Below are 20,801 nucleotides of genomic sequence, written 5' to 3' on the forward strand. Positions count from 1 at the left end.
ACCTCCCTCAGAGAAGTAGATTTGGGTGTTTGCTGCTTATCTGCAGCCCTTTCCACTTGGGAATTACTTTAGCTGCAAGTCCACAGCCTGAGAGAGGGAGGCAAGGGAGTACATGAGGAATTGAACACCAAGCACCTTGTATATTGGAAGAAATATTAAGCTATTATTAAGCTATTAAGAGATGCAGGCAGAGATAGGAAGCTTTTAGGCTTTCACAGAACATACCAGAAGTTCCTGCTGCTGTGAAACATCTGGCATGGAGCTGATAAAGAGTTTCCAGGATGCTGATCCCAACCCACCGTGGTGCCAGCTGGAGCCTTCTGATGCTCACTTGGAGAACTGCCAGGAGTGGGATGTCCACTGGGTTCCAGAAAGAGAGTTTCAGCCTCTTTAGACCTGGGAAAGATGCATGAAGAACCATTACATAAAGGAGTGGAACCAAAAAGAAAGAAAAAAAAAAAGCTTTGAGAGTGTTTTATATTTAAAAAGGAAATGTTTCATAATTCCTTTGCAAAGAAAGAAGGGAAATCACAGAAATAATTAAAAAAAAAAAAAACCAAAACAAAACACCAAACCAAAATTCCATGTTTACCAGCACACCCATAAAGCAGGAAAACTTTTCATCCAAAATGTAAACTTCATTTTTAGTTGGGGTTCAGTTAAAATGATAGTGGCACAGAAGTTTAACTCAAAAGCACAGGATGTTGTTTAGCCTGTAAATTCAGACATTAAAAAGAGAGCCAACTAATTCACGAGAAAAAAAATAAATAAATTGAGAATCTCAGTTCTGCACTCACTTAATCCTGATTTATGCTTTTGTTGGATAATAAATACAAGATGCCAGAGAAGAATTGGGTTGATTCCATTTGAAGCTCAGGAAGCAGCTTTCTCAAGTGCTGTTGTCTGAGTAGGTTAATACATTATTCAAACAGCACAGCAAAGAATTATAAATTTCTGCCTTCCACATGTGTGCTCCAGGCAACTTTCATCTAAACCAGTACCTACTGCTGAATGGAACTTATAAAAATCAGGGATTTTGCATTAAGCAATAGACCTCTTCCAGCTTTTCTGAAACCTCTGGTTTGCTTTGTGTGCAGCTCAGGTACAAAACTGGATCTGTGTTTACATTCTAGTGAGTTGACCACCTATGTGTGCCCTGTCCCAGATAGAGATGTTTGGTTTTTAAAATAACCAGCAACAGGTTTTTAGGTGAAAGGTAGGCAGAGGGAAACGTGGCAGAGGATGGAAAATTCCCATAGTAGAACTGAAAAAAAAAAAAAAAAAAAAAAGACACAAGGGGGCAAGTATTGATATCAAGTCATTGATCTCAGATGTCCAGGAATGAATTAGGATTCCTGTGGTGGTCTCAGTTCCTGCTCCTGCTTTGCCTTAGGAGTGAAAATGGTTTAACAAGCTCACACTGCTTTCTATCAGAGGTCAGCAGGATGCTTTTGGGTGTAAAAACAGTAATTTGCAGTGCTACAGGAACCCTGCTCTTTCCCAGGGATGTGCTACTGATGTACCAGGGGCAGAGGGGACAGAAATGAGCTCTGGCTCCAGCAGCATCTCTGCATCCCCATGGACAGCCTGGAGCATCTTCCAGTGACTCCAGTGCCACTGAAACAGGGCACACTGAGACACTGCAGTGCCATTGAGCTAGGAAAGAAGATGCAGGTTTTCAGCCAGGACTTGTCACTCAGTCACAAAAAAACCCAGGACAAAATAATATTTCAGCCAACCAAAGAATCCTCCAGTAACTGAGGTTGGGAGGGGGCCTCCAGACTTTGTCTAACCCAACCCAACAGAACCTATAGACCCAACACTGCTACTAACTGACCACCCAGTGCCAGAGTAACTAATTTAACATTTTACTTCCAAAACCATCTTCATTACAAACTTGCAAGGCAATGGGAAAACCAACAGCTGAGTTTCTATACATAGCGTGGATCCAAGGCCCATCTAAACTGGGGGTTTTTTTTAGGCACTTGTGCAGATAAAAAATTATCCCAGAGTTCCCCAGGTTTTCCATTGCATAGCACTGAATTTGAAGCCGTGTCCCAGAGATAAACAAAAAGGTATAAATTGGGTGGCAGAGCAGAGCAGAGCCTGCAGCACCCACCTGAGCAGCACCATGCTTGGAGCCCTCGTTGCTGTGCTGTCCCTGGCAGCTGCAGGTATGTGCCCACTTCCACCAGGAGTTGACTTAAAATCTGACAGAAACTTTCATTTTTTTTTTAGGGACATCAGACATTCTGCAAGGAAGCAAAAGGGAGACAGCACAGGCAGCTGGTTTAAAATTCTTTTGGAAAGAGTAACCAGGAGCTGTGTGCTCTGTTCTTATTCCAGAGGCCTCTAGCAAATTCACAAGGTTATTTTACTTAGCTTGGATACACTGAAACCCAACCCACACCAAATTGCTGCCTTGCCTGGGAGCTGCATCTCTGCTGACACCTGAGAGTCTGGTTCAGCCAACCTGGTTGGGTTATCTGCCAGAAAAATGGAACAGTTCAAGCAGGCTTTGTGCAGGGATGCTCAGTGTGGTCTGAGGCTGCATCCTCACTTCCAGCACATGAGCTCCCAGCTCATGTTTGTGCCTTCCCAGCTTCTGTACAAACACAGTCTAGTTCGAAAAAAACTCCTTTCTTACAGGCATTTTTCCCCCAACTTCCTGCTTTTAAACCAATTTTCTTTGTTTTCCAGCCTCTGGCTGTGGGGTTCCTGCCTTCCCACCCACTGTCTCCAGAGTTGTTGGAGGGGAAGATGCCAGACCCTACAGCTGGCCCTGGCAGGTTGGTCACTTTGTCCTTGCTCTGGAACAGTTTGGGTTTGGATATTACCTTCTCATCAGTCCCGAGGCTTCCAGTCTTTCTAAGCAAGCTCTGAATGTGCCCCCTCCTGTTGCTTAGGGAGATTTTAATTTTCTGTCAGTAGTTTCAGCCACCATTCCATATTTAAGCAAGAAAAGTGTGAAATTCAGTGGAGCAGAAAAAGCCTGCTGGAGCAGAGCTGTACACAGAGTTAAAAAATCCATCTCTGAAGCAAAGGGAATGTACTATTTGGGCCAGGCTTAGGGAGAACTTTGGAATAAACAACTTTAAAAAAAAATAAATTAAGCTTTTCAGATGATAGGGAAGAAGGGAAACTTTTCCTTTGGCCAGGAGTGGGAAACCTTTTGCTGAAAATCTTCCCAGCATCTCCCAGCAGCAAGTTGAGTTCTGGCTGCAGGAAGAAAGCACAATTAAAAAAAAAAAATTAAAAAATCAGCAAACAAAAATCTGAATCTTGAACATCTTGATCCTAGGCCTCCCTCCAGTACAGTTCAAATGGCAAATGGCATCACACCTGTGGAGGGACCCTCATTGCAACCAACTGGGTGATGACAGCTGCACACTGCATCAGGTAAAAAAAAAACAACCCTGGAGCTGCCCAGGGTCTGCTCAGGAAGCAGGGGATGACCTGAGGCAGATGAAAAACACTGGGTGGATCCCAGTTCTGCCTTTCAGAGCTAAACACTGTGTTGGGACTACAGCTGACAGGGCAGAAGAAGAATGACATCTTTTCGTTTTCTTAACATAAAAGTAAAGAGCAAAACCCCTCACACATTTACCTGAGTCATATATTCTTCCTTTTCTGTAAATTCCAACAAATATCATTATGTTTTCCAGCTGCTGGTAAAATTCAGCTGTGTTGCCTGTTTCTGTAACATAGGTGGCAGTGAGATCCCAGATCAACTCATCAATCCATCCCCTGGAGAAATTATCACCAATATCTGAGCACACCAGTCATTTCCTGTAAGCTCCTCATATTATGGGGCTGTAAAACAAAGAAATTCTCAGGTTCATCTGTGCCTTTTCAGCATCAAAACTGTTTCCAAAAGGCAAACTTTTTCTGGTTTAGTAGCATATATCCTTGAATACATACATACATGCATATATATGTCCTTGAATACATACAGTTCTTGCTTGTTTTAAGACTGAGTTGTAGAACCTGCAATAATATATAATAATGAGCATTGGCTGCACGTTATTATTATTAATCCTACATATTTTAGATATCACAGAGGTGTTTATCAGGAAATCTGTTTATTGCTGTCAGAAAAGCAGCTCAGAGTAGAATAAGAGAATAAGAATAGAATAAGAATAAATAGAATAAATAAGAATAAATAGAATAAATTCTATTTAGAATAAGAATAAATAGAATAAGAGAATAAGAATAAGAGCTGCATCCTGCAAAGGGCATCTTGGGGCTGTTAATGAAGCCTTGAGCAGGAGCTGCCAGGACAGCTCGGAGGTGAAATGCTCATTAAGCCTCACACAGGATCTCTGTCCTCAGCCAAGCTCCCAGATGCTGGCTCAGCTCCAGGCAGATCATGAAGGTGCTGTGAGGTCACCACCTTGAGGAAATTCTCCCTGGATATCTCAGGGGCAAAGCAGCAGCTGGGTGACTGCTGGTCCTTGCCTTGCCCAGTTCTTCCAGGAAATATCGAGTGTATCTTGGGAAGTACAACTTAGCAGCTGAGGAAGAAGGATCAATTGCACTTTCTCCAGAAAAAATCATTGTCCATGAGGACTGGAACCCACAGAACGTTGCAAATGGGTAAGTTGGTGGCAAGTATTATTTCACTGTTTAGATGCAGGGCAGAAATCAATTAATCTGCCTGAACTGCACCCACCTGGAGCTGTGGCAAATCAATGCACCAAGGTTTAGAGGCTCCTGTTCCAGCCTGCAGTGGTAATTCCAAAGGTTTGCTTTGAGATGAGAGCTGAGTTTCCAGTGTGTACTTTTCCCTCCTCAAGAGAAGATAAAGAACTTTCATTTTTAATTACTTATTGATTGTGTTTCAGATGCCATTTTGCATGTTCACTGGGTGGTGGGGAACTATTCTGTTCATTGGTTCCCTTTGCACAGTGGAAGGGAAATAATCAATTTCTACAACACTCTCTGAAACCCTCCTATGGATGGCACAAACACAGAGTCACCAATCAATGGTACTTGTGTTTTTGTTGCTGAAGGACTCGTGTCCTGCTGCAGGCCAAGGGCATTAGCAAGGAAATCCTCTCAGTTCCAGTTCCTTGGAGTTAGTCCCAACATTTCTTGGTGAAAAGAACCTATAAAAGGCAATTTCTAAAAAGCTGCCATCAGGGAAGTGGAGAGTTCTGAAGGGAATAATCTTCCAGCCATGGATTTCCCCATTGTTTTGAGGGTGGAGGAATCTTTACTGCTTACATCCCAGCCTCCTTGCACCCCCTCTGAAGGGCCAAGTGCTGTGTAAGTGCTGGGTATCATCCTCCTCCTGTGTCTCAATCTCTCTCCAGTCCTCTTCACCCCTTCCCTTTCTCTCCCCCATCACAAATCTGTGTGTCTGACCCCAGGTATGACATTGCTCTGATCAAACTCCCTGAAGACATCACCCTAAGTGACCAAATCGAGCTGGCCTGCCTGCCCCCAGCACAAAGCATCCTCTCCTCCAACACTGCCTGCTATGTGACAGGATGGGGGAGGCTGCAGAGTAAGTGCTTGGACGTTTGCAGAACAAAAATCTTTTAGCACTGCAAAAGATTTGCAGACTTTGAGACTGTCCAGAAAAAAAAAGCTTCTGGTGGTGCTCCAGGACCCCTCATCCTCAGGGCACTGAGCTGGATTTATCAGGCTCCACTTTACTCCTACTATATAATTTTTAATTTTTTTTTTTTGGCTTGCAGTGGGGCCAGTAATGCACTAGAGGGCCTTGTACTAAGCTTTTAGAAGCTATTGTAACACAAAGGAGCCCAGGGTGCAGACTGGTAGCTTTGCTAATCCTAACAAACCCCTCTGGATAACTGGGAAGATGCAGAAGGGAAGAGATCTAAAGAGAAGGAAATGTCAGAGTCCAGCAGAAGTGTCAGAGAGGCAATTCCTGGAGTGAGGAGTAAACTGCAAACACCTGAACAATTAGACATTTTGAAATGGAAGGCAACTTGTTAGTAAGTAAGTAGTTATACATGCATAAAAGAATGGAGCTAAAGAATAGAAAGCTTCTGCTTCAACACAGCCCCTTGGGATTTTCTTACCTGGAGGGACAGTACCCAGATCCTGGAAGAAAAGCAGCAATGCAGTTTGTTCTCTCCTCAGTGCCAGCTGGGCCCATGACTTCTTTGCTTCTGTTTCTCCCCAGCAAATGGACCTCTTCCAGATGACCTGCAGCAAGGGCTTTTGCTGGTGGTGGATTATGCAACGTGCTCTGAGCCCACCTGGTGGGGAAGCATAGCAAAACCCACCATGGTTTGTGCTGGTGGGGATGGAATCATCTCCAGTTGTAATGTGAGTCCAGAGAACATTATTTTCAGGGCCTGGTTTCAGACACAAAGAGGCCTGCAAAAAAAAAAAAAACCCAACAAAACCCAGGGAATAATTCACATTATGACTGCAATTAACTGTGCTCCCCCTTCCTCCCAGGGGGACTCTGGTGGCCCATTGAACTGCCAAGGTGCTGATGGCAGGTGGGAAGTCCATGGGATTGTCAGCTTTGGCTCTTCTCTTGGCTGCAATTATTACCACAAACCCTCTGTCTTCACCAGGGTCTCTGCTTATCACAGCTGGATCCAGCAGGTGAGGCTCTGGGGATTGATTGCTGCTGGGGACAGCACAGACACTGGGATATTTCTGAGGTTCTCTCTGCTTCAGGTTTCTGCCACCTATTCCAGGAGCTGGATCACTTTGGGCTCATATCCTGCTTTACATACAAGTAACCTCTGGAGACAAGCCCTTTCCAAAAGGGAAAAAATCCCAGCAAAAATCAATGATCCTTTCCTTAAATAGTTCTTCTGCTTAGGTCTGGAACATCTTACATTTATTAATGTAATAGAAACTTTAATCTAAAAAGTGACTGAGAACCAAAAATCTTATTTCAGTGATTTAAATCCTGCATCTTGGATGCAGCATACACCATTCACACCTTCCCAGACCCCACGATCTGATTTGTCCCTTTTTTAAATTTTTGTAGGTTATGGAAAACAACTAATCCCATGGGAGCTGGGTGGTAGATGCCAAGAAAGAAAACAGTGTGAACACAGTGATAACCACGACACCAGTGACCACAGAGAGTTGAGAAATCCTGCACATCACTTGTTCTATACCCAGCCATACTGCAATAAACTATATTTTTGCAAGATGAAAGAAAAACGTGTGTGGATGTCACACCTTCCTGAGCATTGTCACCACCACAGGCTGTGAATTTGGTGTTAATAAACCCAAACTGGAGCTTGGTACCTTCACCTGGGGGGAGATGTCAGAGGAGGCTGGGCAGGAGGATGGGTGAGCCACAGGACCAGCTCCTGGGCAGGGCTGAGCCAGCAGGCACTGGGAGGGCTGGAAAAGGACTCAGCAGTGGCAATGCCCAGGGGAAAGGCAGCAGGGCTGGAAGCAGAGCCATGCAGGTGAGTGTGGGAGCACTGCAAAACACAAAAAGCATCATAAAGGGGTTTTTTATTTTGTCCTTTAACACCCTGTGAGCTGGGAGGTTGGCAAGGAGAAGGGGGAAATCCAGCAGTGAGCAGCCCCAGCTCCTTCACCTCCCCATTGCTCGTTTTTAAGTCATTTTTAAGTCATTTTTAAGTCATTTTTAAGTCATTTTTAAGTCATTTTTAAGTCATTTTTAAGTCATTTTTTTTAAGTCATTTTTTTAAAAGTCATTCAGATGCCAGGCAGAGCCCCCTGAGCTGCCACTGCCAGAAACAATGGGGATTTTTCTGCAAAGCACAAACAGAATCCCCACCTTTTGCCTGGCACTAAATTAAAGCCCCTGTTCATATTTCTGTCACTGCACTAAGAGGCAGGCAGCAGAGAACCAAGGTGGGGGTTTTGTGGGGTTTTTCTGCTCCCTCTTGGCACAGATTTTGGTGGATTCAAAAGTAAAACAGCTGATAAAAAAAAAGGAAGCTGAGCGACTCAGAGGTAAGCAGGAGGTAGGATAAGGCAAAGATGGGAAGTTCATTGTGGGAACAGAAATGCAGGGGGGTTCAGAGAGAAATTTTTATAGGTCTGCAGTTCCTTTCAGTCCTTACCTCTGGATTGAAAATGAAACAAACAAACTATATATATATATATAAATAGAAATAGCATTAAATAAGTAAAACATGGTTATTTATAATCTTTTGGAGACTACTTGTATTACTTTTCTCCTACTTTACAGCCACTGGCCACCATTCTGCTGTGAAGGTCCCAGCAGGAACTTGTTTTGCTGAGAAACAGCAGCTTTATTGGGGTTTTATTTAAATTATTAAAAGTGTCATTTCACCTGTCTGAAAGAGAAGGGAATCTGTGGAGGGCTTTTGTCTACTGAGCAGAGGATGGGGAAAAAACTGAATAAAAAAAAAGACTGAGCTGAATGGATTGATCAGCAAACCCAGTCCCCTGGTTTGGTTTTTTTTTTTTTTTATCAGTGGCAGTAAAGGTTGTGCAGTTATTCAGGAGTCACCAGCTGAGTTGTTTTCATGAGTATCACTAATGTAAGATTGAAAATTATTAATAGCTGCTAAAATGAACACTGTTAGAGGTTATTTTGCTGCATGGAACATGGAACATAAAGGAAGAGGTAATCCTGAAGCTCAAACAGTAAAAATTGGCTATGTATATTCTTCTGTAAAAACTAAAGCAAACCTGAAATTTGATCAATTTTCTTTCTGAAATATTTAGACAATATTGTGGAAACATCTGAGGTCATTTGAAGGTATCAAGACAAATTACTCATCACCTGGAAACTGCTATTAAGAACAAATTCTAACAGTTCTAAAAAAAAAATTAAGCAATATCAGTTAATGACCACTGAGATAAGTAACTCATCTTTTCATGGGCTTCCCTAAGACTTGGATAGAAGCACCACAGAGAATAAAACCTAAAGCCAATGATCTTATCAGTCTTAATACTCACAGAAAACCTGTATGGTTTCACCCATGTCTTTTTGCAGCTCTGAATGTGTCATGGAAACAGTCTTTTTACTACACCTTTTGCTTTTAAAATAAAATGTCAAGTGGAGCAAAAGACAGTAAAACATCTTTTCCAGTAACACTCAGCTAATGCATGAGCCCTGGTCCTTGCTTCAGAATGCATGTGAAGTGATAAACATCACTCCTAGCTCCAGTTATAGATTCAGGAGTTGGGATCAGACACCACCAATTTTTTTTTTCTTTTCTTTTTTTTCTTTCTTGTCTTTTTTTCTTTTTTCTTGTCTTTTTTCTTTTTTCTTTTTCCTTTTCTTGTTTTTTTTTGTTTGTTTGTTTTTTTTTGTTTGTTTTTTTTGTTTTGTTTTGTTTTTTTTTTAAATAATTCTTTTTTTTCAGATGTTCTCCCTCCTCCAGTGCTGGTGGCAGAAAACCAGTTCAAAGGATTTTGACAGCATGCACAGTCTCCCTCTGCTGCCTCCTTGGAGCCATTTCCTTTGATTTGAGCACCAGCTTGGAACTATGGAGAGACACAGGGAAAGCCCTTCAGGAACTTGCATCCTGTGAAAACCTTTGGGCTCTTCACCTCATCCATCTCCTGCAGGAAGAGAGGCAGAGCTGGCAGCTCCCTGCAGCAGAGCAGAGGAATGGATCATCCCCTGCTCAGCTCCTGGGGAATTTCAGCTCCCTCTGCAAGACAAGTGCAGCAGAAATGGATTGTGAGAGCTGCCAGTGCAAGGAGGAGGAGATCTCCCTTTGCAGAGCTTACACGACTGACATGAGACAAAAATTAAACAGCACAGGGGACACTGAAGCCATCCAGGTGCTCTCTGGAGCAATCTGGGAGCTGCTGGAGCATTTTAGCAGCCCCCAGGAAGAGCTCAGAGCTATGAGACACAATCCTGACTGGGCAGACTTAGTGGCTTTCAAACTCATCCTTCAAATGAGAGAAGTCCTACTGGAAGCTCATTTCATGCCAGCAGCTGCAAACTTTCAAACAACTCTGCATCAACTCTTTGCCATTCTGAACTATGCTGTCATCTCATCAGAGAGTGTGCAGAAGTGCTGGCTGGACAACATCAATCTATCACTTCACTTCACCCTTTATGAAGGAATCTCTTTTTTTGTCCCATTCCTGGGCTCAGGTGAATCTGTGACCCCTGAAGCCTTGGCAGAGGGGCTGCCTGCCATACAGAGCTGCCTGCTGCACAAGGGACAGGAAAAGCTCACCAAGAAATCTAAAGAAATCCTGTCCATAATGAGCCTTAAGATCAGCCTGTTAGTGATAGCTTGCCTCATCTACCCCATAATCCTGGTGTCCTTCAAGAAAATGACAGATTGGATCCACAGCTATGCCAGGAACCTCAAGAAAAAGACAGAGGACTTGAAAAGGGAGAGGCAGCTTGCTGAGGATCTCTTGCACCAGATGCTGCCAAAATCTGTGGCCAAGCAGCTAAGGAAACACCAAAAAGTTGAGGCAGAAAACTATGACCAGGTTAGCAAATGGAGAGGACAAAGATCCTCCCCAAGGATAGGAAGAGTATTCAGCAGGAAAAGCACCTACCTTGCCACTGCCTTGAGGAGCTTGGTTTTGCACCCATAGCTGAACGGGGATGGAAATCCAGATATTCACAAGGGGGGTGGGAAGAGCTGGGCCATGAGGCACTTGGGCTGGTGGGGAAGGAAGAAGAGAAACATTTCCAGAAGAGCAGCTTTAGATGTCAAAGATCTGTGGTGCAAGTTGTCTCTGGGCTTCAGAGCCTGCCCATGAGAGCATCCTGAGAGCAGAGGTGCATAGAGCAGCAAAAGCTGAGTTTCCTCCTTGTAAAAGGGGAAGAGAAAAAAAACCAGCAGAAAACCAACACAAGACAAAACCTGGTTGTCCTTGTCAGTGTGGACACAGAAACGTAAGGAAAAGGAAAGCCTGAGACTTAGGGAAAGGTGCAAGGGATGATTTTGTAGGTTCAAATGTGTAACCATACTGAAGCCTCTCAAAAAACCCCAAAGGCAGAGCTTGGCCAGACACCCATCTATTCACAGCTCTGCCTTGCAGCAGTTAAATTCAGTGCTGAATTTGGCAGCTGTGCTGCAGACAAAATCCTCCTGCTACAGCAATTGCAATTCTGGCCACACTTTTTTAACCTGGATGCTCCGTTGCTTTCAGCTGTGAAGCACAATAATAAATGTTTGCATCTAATTTGTAGGTGTCCTTATCAAAACAGCAACCTGTAATTGCACAGTTAATTACACCTCACAATAGTCATGACATCAAAAGTAGCTGAACCAAGACAGGGAGTGAAAAGGTGGCTCTTCTGGATTCATTTGTATTACCAAGAATGAATAAAAGAACAATTTTAGTTTAAACAGCACAGAGAAGAAACACTTAATTCTTTGCCCACAGCTGTAACACATTTCAATTATTATACTTTCTGTTTGTTCTTTTAGAAGTCTGATTTTTTTGAAAGTAAATTTCTCTGCAAATGACTTGATTATAACATAGATAAACGTAATAGGAAAGGAAGAAAATCCAGCTAATATTCCCTAATCCCACAAGAGCAGAGACAGCAGTTGACCTTTTATTTCACAGTTTGTTCAGATATTTAGTTTTGATCCCTAGCACAGTTTAAAGCCCTCTAAAAGAAAAACCAGGCTCTCCTGGTATGAGAAGCCTGTTGCTCACTGCTCACCAGATTCAAAGCACTCTTCCAGTCTCCCACCTACACAAGATACTCAGAGAAGCTCAGATGATACATTTTTGAGATAAAACCAATTTTGTGTGTCCAAGCAATGAAGACAGAGCTTGTTAATTTAGGATTGTATCTGTTCAGCTCTGCAGCACTGGTTCTACATTCAGCCTCTGCCTTGGGCTGTGCTGCTCCGAATTTCATAAACCCCCAAACTCCTCAAAGACTCTGCCACTGGTGCCTGGAGACCTCAGCTTCACATTTCCCTTCTCCCTCTGACAGGTGACCATCTTTTTCTCAGACATTGTGGGGTTCACAAGCATTGCTGCCTCCTGTACTCCCTTGGAAGTTGTGGAGATGCTCAACAACCTCTACGTCTGCTTTGACAGCAGGATTGAGTCTTATGATGTTTACAAGGTGAGTACAAACCTGCAGACAAGGAACCTGGAAGCAGCTGAAACCTTTCTTGCTTTCTCCCCTTGGGAAGATCAAACAGAGCAGGCCAAAAGCCACGGAATCCAAGATATCCCACAGGGACCACACCAGAGCTTGGCGAGGGCTGGGGCTGGGACGTTTTATTCTGATCTTTTGAAAGCAAAGCTCGGTGACACCTGCCCCTTCCCATCAGGTGGAAACCATTGGTGATGCCTACATGGTAGTGAGTGGCCTGCCAGAGAGGAATGGCAGCAGGCATGCTGATGAGATTGCCAAAATGTCCCTGGATCTGGTGGCAGCAGTTGCCCAGGTGGTGATTCCCCACATGCCAGCGGGGAGGCTGCAGCTGCGGGCCGGGATCCACACAGGTAGGTGGGCACCAGAGAACAGAGCAGGGCTCAGTCCCAGTGTGTGAGGAGAAAAGAATCTTGCGTTCCTGTATAAACCCTTGGCTCTCTGTGGGGCCTGAGGTTCATCACATCTCCCCTCAGGTAAACACTGTGCAGCCAGGCCCTACACACAGAGCATTCCCCAGCTCCCCGAGCATCCCGACTGACAAGCACCCCGATGATCCCCACGTCTGGCATCTCCCTCCACTTTTTCCCACTTGTCCCTTACTGAGCTGTCTCTGTATGTCCTCAGGCCCCTGTGTAGCTGGAGTTGTGGGGTACAAGATGCCCCGGTACTGCCTCTTTGGGGACACTGTCAACACAGCCTCCCGCATGGAGTCCACCAGTCTGCGTAAGTGCCCTGTGCTCCTCACCTCCTCCCGGGCAGCCTCAGCCCTAGGAACATTCCCTGCAGCAGATCCCAGCCCAGAAAACTGCTTACCAGAGGCAAAGAACCAGCACATGTCTGACCTGCAGTCCCCACTGTCCCCACACACACACTTGTGATCAAAGGGGCAAGAGAAACTTGAGTGTTCAGGCAGGCAAGGAGGGTCACATCTCTTACAGCATTGCTGGGAAAAAAAAGACTGGAAATAGGAGGAAAAAGAAGGTGGCAAAAGCCAAATAGCACAAGGTAAGCTGAGTTTGAGTTTAGGGGTTGTAACACGAAGTTTTTAGGTAGAAACACCAAGGCCACAGAACAGGGCAGTGAATGTTTTCTTGGCCCAGCTCTTATTCTGCCTTTCCCTACCTCCATCACTCATTTTTCCTGCTGGGCAGGTCAGAGGGTCAGTTCCCTGCTTCAGCCAACATCTGTGGAAAGCATCAGAGTCCTCAGCCAATGTTTAAGGCACTTTCTTCATGCATCTTCCTCACCCTCACCTTTTCCAGAGGAAGGACAAGCACTGGGCTGCTGGGTGCAGGAGGAGCAGGGCAATCACTGATTTCTAACACTCTGTTCTGAACCCCAGCACAGAAGATCCACATCAGCTCTGCTACATATGATGCCCTTCTCACAGATGGTGCCTATGAAATTGAACTGAGAGGAGAAATTGAAGTCAAGGTACCAGCTTTTCTGTAACTTTGCAACAGTAAAAGTGTTTAATGAGATAAGGAGGAGATAAGATAGATTTGGCCATAGCTCTTCTGGGAGCTGCGAGTCAATTTTTAACCATGGGCCCAGGGTTCTTTTGCTAATTCAGTTGGAAGTGGCTACACATCACTCCTAACTGAGGCAGAAGTGTTGCTGCATAGAAATTACCCTTCTTTCCCCAAAGAGAAGCCTTATGAGAGAAAGAGAGACAGCAAATGCACTCAGGTAGCAGCCATAGTGATGCTCTGCTCTGTTTCGTATCCCATGACAGAAATTTCTCTCCTTTTTCTTGTCCCAGGGCAAAGGAAAAATGAAAACCTACTGGCTTCTTGGGAACAAGAACTACAGTGTCCAAAATGACAGTCTGGTCTGCCACTGGAACCCAGCAGCCTCCAAGAAAAAGAAGATGGAAAGAAGCCAGGGATCTGCCCAACAAGTAAGGAGGTGAAGTTTTACCAGGCTGAGAGCCCCTGGATCACGGGCAGATCCCTGAGATGTGTAGGAATTGCCTCTTTGCCCTGCTGTGGGCACACACCAGCTCTAACCCAAATTCCTCTCTGTCCACAGCACAGCCCTGTCCCCCCCTGGGAGCTGCCAAGCCCTGGATGTCACCCTGGAGGGAGCTCCAGACCAGCCTGGAGCCCTGGGAGTGTCACCCGTGGTGTGAGCCAGGAGCAGGAGGATGGAGAGCCCCAGGGGTCTCAGGGGATCCACACTTCATCAGGCTCACCTGCCTTGGGAGAAGGTGACAAAGGTGATGGTTTAGGACACAGGGCAGAGGTTGGAGACCCTGGTATTGAAGCAGTGAGGAAAATAGAGCTTCTCCCAGGTTTTGTGGAAGAGGTGTAACAGAAATTATTGGAACTGCCCCAGGAACACACATTTTGTTCAAATCCTGTTCTTTGCTCTTAGCCATAAATCAAATTTTTATCTAGGGTGTTTACCTGGGGACCTAAAACACCAACAGAAATGTAGAAGGGTGTCTCTAAAGAAGGAGAAGCCAGGAAAGTTCCATCAGGAGAGTGAATGGTGAATAAAAGATGTACAGCAATAGAGCTCCTTTCACTCCAGCAAAGCTGGGCTAGATTTATATTTGCAGGTGACACAGAATTTAGTTCCCAAAGTCCAGACATAGAGAGGACACATTTAGAATCTGAGACAGCTGATTTCAAGCTCCCCTGTGCATCTCCCCAGTAAATGTCTCCCCGGTGAGGCATTTGTAACTTGACAGTAGAAGAGGCAGCAGCAAGACTCTGATGGAGAAGAGGAGAGGTTAATAATTTTTTGATCATTGTTTCAGAGATGCAAATGAAGTGGGAGAAATATTCAATTACTTCTACTGAGTCTCTGCAGCACTTTGGTTTTCCTCAAACACAACTTCCCACCTCCCCAGATCTCAGAACTTGTCTACCTGGAATATTTACATGGGTGCAAACACAATTTCAAATATCTTAAAAGATATCTGCAAGCATGTGGTTAAGATTTACCCATTACTGTAGCTGGTAGGCTCCCCCAGTACATTCACAGCAAAGAAAGCAAAAGGAAATTATATCCCAGCAAACTGCATCACAGAAAGCTGTGAGGAATACAACTCAAACACATAAAAATTAATAAATTACTCTTCTTAAAGTCAGACTTTTGAATCCAAGGGGATGGTGCAGTGTTGGGGTTTTTCCAGTGTTTGATGATGGTATTACTGGAGCTGTGCAGAGGCTGCAGAGCTGTGCTCACACAGTGTGAAACAAATACACAATCCCATGTAAAAACCACATCTATAAATCCAACTCGATGCCCAGGACTGATTCTGAAAGGCTGGAATCCTCTCATCTGGTTCCTGTCAGCACTCAGCAAGTAGGATCAAATGTGGGAGGACAATAAAAAACAAACCACAAAACAGGAAAGCAGGGCCAGAGCTAAATGTTGTTGAAGAGCCCTGACTTTCACATCCATGAAGGAAAATGCCTCAGGTGCACCCAGCCCTGCCCAAGCAGGCATGAAAGGAACCAGCACTGGGGAGAGGGAGAGCTGGGGACCAGAGGGCAGCTCAGAGCCCCAGGAGCCCCACACTGCCTCTGATTGTTATGAAAATCCTGGGTCAGGATCAGAGGCAAATTATTTGCATGGAAAATTGAGCCTGTTCTGATCTTCAGCTCTTCAGAGGCTTCCGTGTGGATTTTTTAATTTAGGAAGTAGCAGAAAATGGCCCTGTGTGCTTGATGAGAGATGGCAATTAGTGATTATTAACGAAAGATGCTTTGGTTCATCTCTGAACAGTCCCTCCCCAGAGGGGGAGGAGGAAGAGAAAACTGCTTTCTGTGCATATGGCAGAGGCTTTGATATGGTGCCTTGGTTTCCAAAGATTTTGGGCTGTCTATGCCTAGTGTACAGCAAGCCTTGGAGTGGAAGAAGGCTGTCCCAGGCTTGTCTAACTCTGAGACTGGCTTTTGGTAAGATTAAATACTTCCTGTACTGAAAACCTGGCTCTGGAGCTAACAAAAAGCCTCAAGTTTATTTCTAGGATGGGGTCATGGATTTCAACCCAGTCCAAGGCACGGATGCTCCTTTGACTGGATAAATCCTGTCCAGGATTTTATCTGCTGGAATAAAAAGAGTTTCCATTTTGGATTCTGACACCCAAAGTCAGTTTCTCCATAGCCTTCCCTGAGCATCACTTGAAGGTTACACCTCATTTCCATAAAGATCACAGGGATTATCATACTGCTGACTTACATGGGATGCAGAGTCTGGAAAATAACTTGACCCAGTCCTCTCAACACATGTAGAAAGGAGAATGTCTGCTTCCCTCTTCAGCCAGCCTGTTCTCATCTGAACTGGGAGCAGGACAGTACAATATTCAGTGTTTTCCTAGGCTGAACACCAGGTGTCATTACAGCCTGAGAAATGGAGCATTCACAGCCCTTTAAGAATTCTTTTGGGCTGCCAAGAGAAGACTGGACTCTGGTCCCACAGCCTGTGAAAGGAGAAGGGAAAGTCACTGAGTTGCTGCAGCATTTTCCTCTTGAGAAGGACTGAGAAGCTAGAAGGGCAAAAGAAGTCTTTTAAAACAAGGTATGGAATGGCAACAATCCCCTGCAACCAGAGAGCAGGTGAAAGGGAGGCAGATAAATAAGATGAAATAGAAAAGAACAAATCTCCCAGAGTAAATCATCAGCTTCTCCCTGGTTCTGATTCCCAAACCCACTCTGGCATTGACTGTTCCTTACCCTCACATATTCCAGGACTGTTGGGATGATGTCTGTGGCCCAGATGCAGAAATGGAAGCAGAAAAACCCCAAAAAACTCTGCTAACAACTTGTTCAATGACCTCCAGTAAGTTACCTCACCTGTGGGCTCTGCACTGCTTTTCAGGGTGCTAAGAAATTTATTCTTAAAGATGTGTCAAAATGAGAAGGGGGTGGGTGGGAAGCTGGAAACAAAACCACTTCTTGCTAGTGGCATTTCAAAGATCCTGCTAGAGGAAAAGAGCAAAAGCTGGGAAACCAGGAGCTGGGAAACCAGGATCTCACCCTGCAGGAAGCCCTGACCCTTCAGCCCTGCCATTTAGCAGCTGGAACACCCCCAGCTCCTGCTGGGATGCTCAGCACATGGAGCTCTGCTGCCACTTCTGTTCTCATCCCTGAGAGCCCAGCTGGAGCCAGGGGCCTTTGTGACACCCCACACCCACCTTAGGGGAGCCAACAGGATTTTCAGTCCTCAGCTGAGTGGTGGCAAGCTGGGAAGCTGCCCTGGCTACTAGTCACAGCCTGCTGGGGTGAGGCCATGAGACCCTGGCAAACCCCAGGGCTCAGGGGGGTTTTGTTTGTCTCATGTGCCTGCTTCCATACTGCTCAGGAAAGGCCCTTGGGATCCAGTCAGATCCCCAAAGGTTTTTTCCTTTTTCCTCTTCATCCTTGCAGACCTGGGGTGCTGGAGAGCAGAGGAGCCCATGAGCTGCTGAACTGACCTGAAGGTCCCAGGAGCTGCTTCATTAGCAGGGATGAAGGATCAGAAGGGGGAAGGGTGTAATTCCCATGGGAGTGACATAAAGACAGCAGCTGCCTGCAAACATTTCTTCCTATTGAGAGGGTTCTAGAAAGATGGGGCTTTTTACTCTCTGCTAGTTAAACCCAGCACTTCAGGCTTGCATTGATCCCTCAGAACAATAGCTCAGTACCTCCTCGAGCTCCTGGAAAAAGCAAAACATGGGAGCATAAAACCCCAGGAATGTTGTGGAGTTTGTGTTCCCTGTCCTTGTCTCCCAGTAACTCATAATTCCCCCATAATACTTGTTCTGAAAGCAGGACCCTGCTGCACAAGGACAGCCTAGCTGGGACCTGACCTTGCTCTGGGCTCACAATTTATTGACTCCTGGGCCAGTACTCATCTCATCTCATCTCATCTCCTCAGGCCCCAAAAACCAAGGGTGGGGAGTAGAGCAATTGTGTGAGGACAAAGCAGAGGACACTGAGCAGGTCCATTTGCTACACATCCAAATGCCATATCTGGCTGCAGCCAGTCCAGAAAACAAATTCTTTCTAATGCAAAGCCCTTGCCCTACAGAACAACTCATCCAGACTGGACCAGACCCACACAACTTTGTGTTTCTGTCTCTCTGGAACATTCCTGCCCTGGCTCAGCTCAGTCTGGGTCTGGCAGTGAGAGCAGCTTCCCCACTGCCCTGCTCAGAGCTTCTTGCTGCCCAAATTTAGGCTGACAGAAGCCTTAGCTGAGGGCCCTAAGGACTAAGGGGTTTGGTTTTAAACTCTCAAGAACACGCACAGAGCAGGAGGGAGTCAGAGCCTATTTCAGGAAGGTGTCCCTGGCAGTCAGGCTAAAATTAGAGCTTTTGTTCCTAAAAAGACAGCGTGGAAGGGCAAGGATTTGGCCAGAGGCTCTTCAGTGGGGAATGTGAGACAGGAAGCTCCTCCATGGCTGGTGGCAGTGCTGATGGCAGTGATGTCACCTGGTGGCTGCTGGGGCTGGGGTCCTGGGAAGCTCTGGGACCCATCCCTGGAACTTGTTCAAGCCACTCTGTATCTGCAGGTGGCTGAGTGCAGGGCAGAGGTGTCGACAGCCCCCACTGCTTCACCCCCCCAGATAAGGGAATCTGGCAGGGAGCTCTTCTGCTGCCACCTTTTGTGAGTACCAAGTCCCCTCTTCCTGTCATGCTGTGTCCCCCCCTCCCTCTTGCTGCTCCAGGAATTCTGCATTCTGAACTTTCTGCTCCCCAGCACTTGTGTTTCAGCAGCCTGGGGCTGGCAGGATCAGGAGGGAACACATGCAGCTCAGCCTGGGACAGGACATCTCGTTACCAAACCAAGCCCTCAGACCTGTTTCAGCAGGGATCTGTTTTGAGGTTTAAAGTACAGTAGGGTAATGATGAGGGATGTGTGAAAAACAGCTCTGGAAAGCCACAGAGTGTTGCAGTTAGGAGGTACAGAAGTTTTAAAGGCTGTAGAAGCTTCCTGGTCATCAGGCAAACACTGAGCATCTACAAAAGCTCATTCATTGCTGTCTCTACAACTGCAAGGAAGCTTCAGAACACCCATGAGAGACAGGGGAGCATCACACACACTTCCTGAAGGGGAATACAGAGGCCACCAGCTGCTGAGACTGCAGAGAAGATCATGGAAGTGATGCACATTTCCACTTGGCAAAGCATCACACGTAAATCAATGGCCAGTCCCATGTCCCATACACTTACAGGACAAGAGACCCCAAAGCAGCAAAGTCTCAATCTAAATCATCCTGCTGTCAATGCTTGGCACACAGAAACAAGGAGAGAGAAATAGAGAGAGAGAAAAACGTGCTCTGGCAATCTGGAGAGCAGATTATTTACAAAAACAGCAGCAAGAAAGCATGAGATCTGTTCAGACTCTAATGAAGGTGCTGTGGGCAAAATGAGACTGACATGAGCCACGGCTCTGACTTCAGGTCCTGTTGGACCCCTGGACCACAGAATCACAGAATTTTCTGCCTTGGAAGGGACCTTTAGGAACATCTCGTTCCAATCCCCCTGCCATGGGCAAGGGCCCAAAACAAGCCCTCAGCTTTGTAACCCACTGAGCAAGACCTTAGAGATAATTTACCTTACAAACCTCCCCTTTTCTTTTTTAAGCTGACTCATCCCCTTCTGCTCTACATTGGCTCAAAAATAGTTGAAGCTGTTCAGTTTGTGAGCCAATGATTTCTTTTCACAAAAACCCTCTAGAAAATGTAGTTTGCTGCTTTTGTTCTCTTACCACCTTCCTTCCCCAAAACAGCCACAGCCATTAATATAAAGGTGTCTGTCCTCATGGATAGCCTTGATTTTCCTGGAGGGAATTCTTGTTCTGGTTGTGCTTAGAGATTGGGACCCAGAATTCATTTTAAGCCTCCTAAGAGTTAAAGGAAGGTCAGATTCAGACCAGTGCAGCTGTTCAGACCCATATCCCCCCTTCACTCCTGATTGTCTGAGGGCAGCTCTGATTTATTAACATTTATTAACATTTATTAACAGTTTGCACCCTAGCTCACCTCTGCCTCTCACAAGCCACCTCTCTGCACTAAAATATCACCATGTGCTAAAGTGTCAAACATCTCCTGGTCACATCACACTTGTCAGGTGCATCTGACCTATCTGGGCTAAAGAATGTTGCTGTCTCATGTCCCTTCTCTCCTCCATTCATTCTTCCCATGGCCAATATTTTAGGCCCTCCTGGTCATTTCCTGATCTGCTCTGCCCTGAGATATGATGTCATGGCTCACAGTGCTCTTCACACTTCAACACCAGGCAGAAAATGTGCTGTTATCCTCAGGGAGGTGACACTCTAAAACAAATCCTCTTGGTCAGGCCATGCAGAAGTTATGTGAAGAATTTCCAGTGGGGAAGGGACACTAAAAGCATTCTCTGCCTCTGAAGTTTTGATGTTTTTTGTTTTTTTTTTTTTTACATATAGCCAGTCCACCCATTTTTCTTTTGTCCAGATGGCCATGGCTGAACAGGGGCATCCCAAAGAGAAGAGCCTGAGCCCAGAGGAAGCTGAGGGTGACACTCCTCAGCCACAAACCCCCTCCAGCCCACAGGGTTTCCTCCAGACACCTCAATGTCACCACAAGGACACAGGGAACAACGTGTGCAGGTCCTGGGGACTCTGCAGACAAAGGCAGAGGGCCTGACACCCCTTGTGCTGAAGCACTGCAGCCAGTGACTGAGTGGGAAAGGCAGGACCACGGGTGCCTGATGTGACAGGGGAGGTGTGAATGTGGTGCTGACACTGGAGTTTATCTCAAGCACGAACAC

The 20,801-nt window shown here is 45.6% G+C and overlaps 2 protein-coding genes across 2 annotated transcripts; both read left to right on the plus strand.

The window, feature by feature from the left end:
- Window positions 1-2,029: 2,029 nt before the first annotated feature.
- On the plus strand, window positions 2,030-7,161 carry LOC139806789 (chymotrypsin-like elastase family member 2A). The gene is made up of 8 exons (XM_071766909.1): window positions 2,030-2,174; window positions 2,701-2,789; window positions 3,302-3,399; window positions 4,468-4,596; window positions 5,373-5,509; window positions 6,155-6,300; window positions 6,436-6,588; window positions 6,983-7,161. The coding sequence occupies exons 1-8, from the start codon at window positions 2,132-2,134 to the stop codon at window positions 6,998-7,000; spliced, it is 813 nt and encodes a 270-aa protein (XP_071623010.1). The 5' UTR covers window positions 2,030-2,131; the 3' UTR covers window positions 7,001-7,161.
- Window positions 7,162-9,278: 2,117 nt separating this feature from the next.
- LOC139806877 (uncharacterized) lies at window positions 9,279-14,403 on the plus strand. Its single transcript, XM_071767088.1, has 7 exons — window positions 9,279-10,413; window positions 11,885-12,019; window positions 12,231-12,405; window positions 12,680-12,778; window positions 13,398-13,489; window positions 13,818-13,955; window positions 14,087-14,403. Exons 1-7 carry the CDS (start codon window positions 9,631-9,633, stop codon window positions 14,366-14,368), a joined length of 1,704 nt encoding a protein of 567 aa, XP_071623189.1. The 5' UTR covers window positions 9,279-9,630; the 3' UTR covers window positions 14,369-14,403.
- The last annotated feature ends 6,398 nt before the right edge of the window (window positions 14,404-20,801 follow it).

This window comes from Heliangelus exortis, chromosome 23 (assembly GCF_036169615.1).
Source record: "Heliangelus exortis chromosome 23, bHelExo1.hap1, whole genome shotgun sequence".
Lineage (NCBI taxonomy): Eukaryota > Metazoa > Chordata > Aves > Apodiformes > Trochilidae > Heliangelus > Heliangelus exortis.

Bases quoted from the DNA above. Each gene is read 5' to 3' on its own strand.
- LOC139806789 (XM_071766909.1), top strand. From the start codon at position 2,132: ATGCTTGGAGCCCTCGTTGCTGTGCTGTCCCTGGCAGCTGCAG. The intron at 2,790-3,301 runs GTTGGTCACTTT...TCTTGATCCTAG, and splicing joins CCTACAGCTGGCCCTGGCAG to GCCTCCCTCCAGTACAGTTC. The intron at 6,301-6,435 runs GTGAGTCCAGAG...CCTTCCTCCCAG, and splicing joins GAATCATCTCCAGTTGTAAT to GGGGACTCTGGTGGCCCATT.
- LOC139806877 (XM_071767088.1), top strand. From the start codon at position 9,631: ATGGATTGTGAGAGCTGCCAGTGCAAGGAGGAGGAGATCTCCCTTTGC. The intron at 12,020-12,230 runs GTGAGTACAAAC...CCTTCCCATCAG, and splicing joins AGTCTTATGATGTTTACAAG to GTGGAAACCATTGGTGATGC. The intron at 12,406-12,679 runs GTAGGTGGGCAC...GTATGTCCTCAG, and splicing joins GCGGGCCGGGATCCACACAG to GCCCCTGTGTAGCTGGAGTT.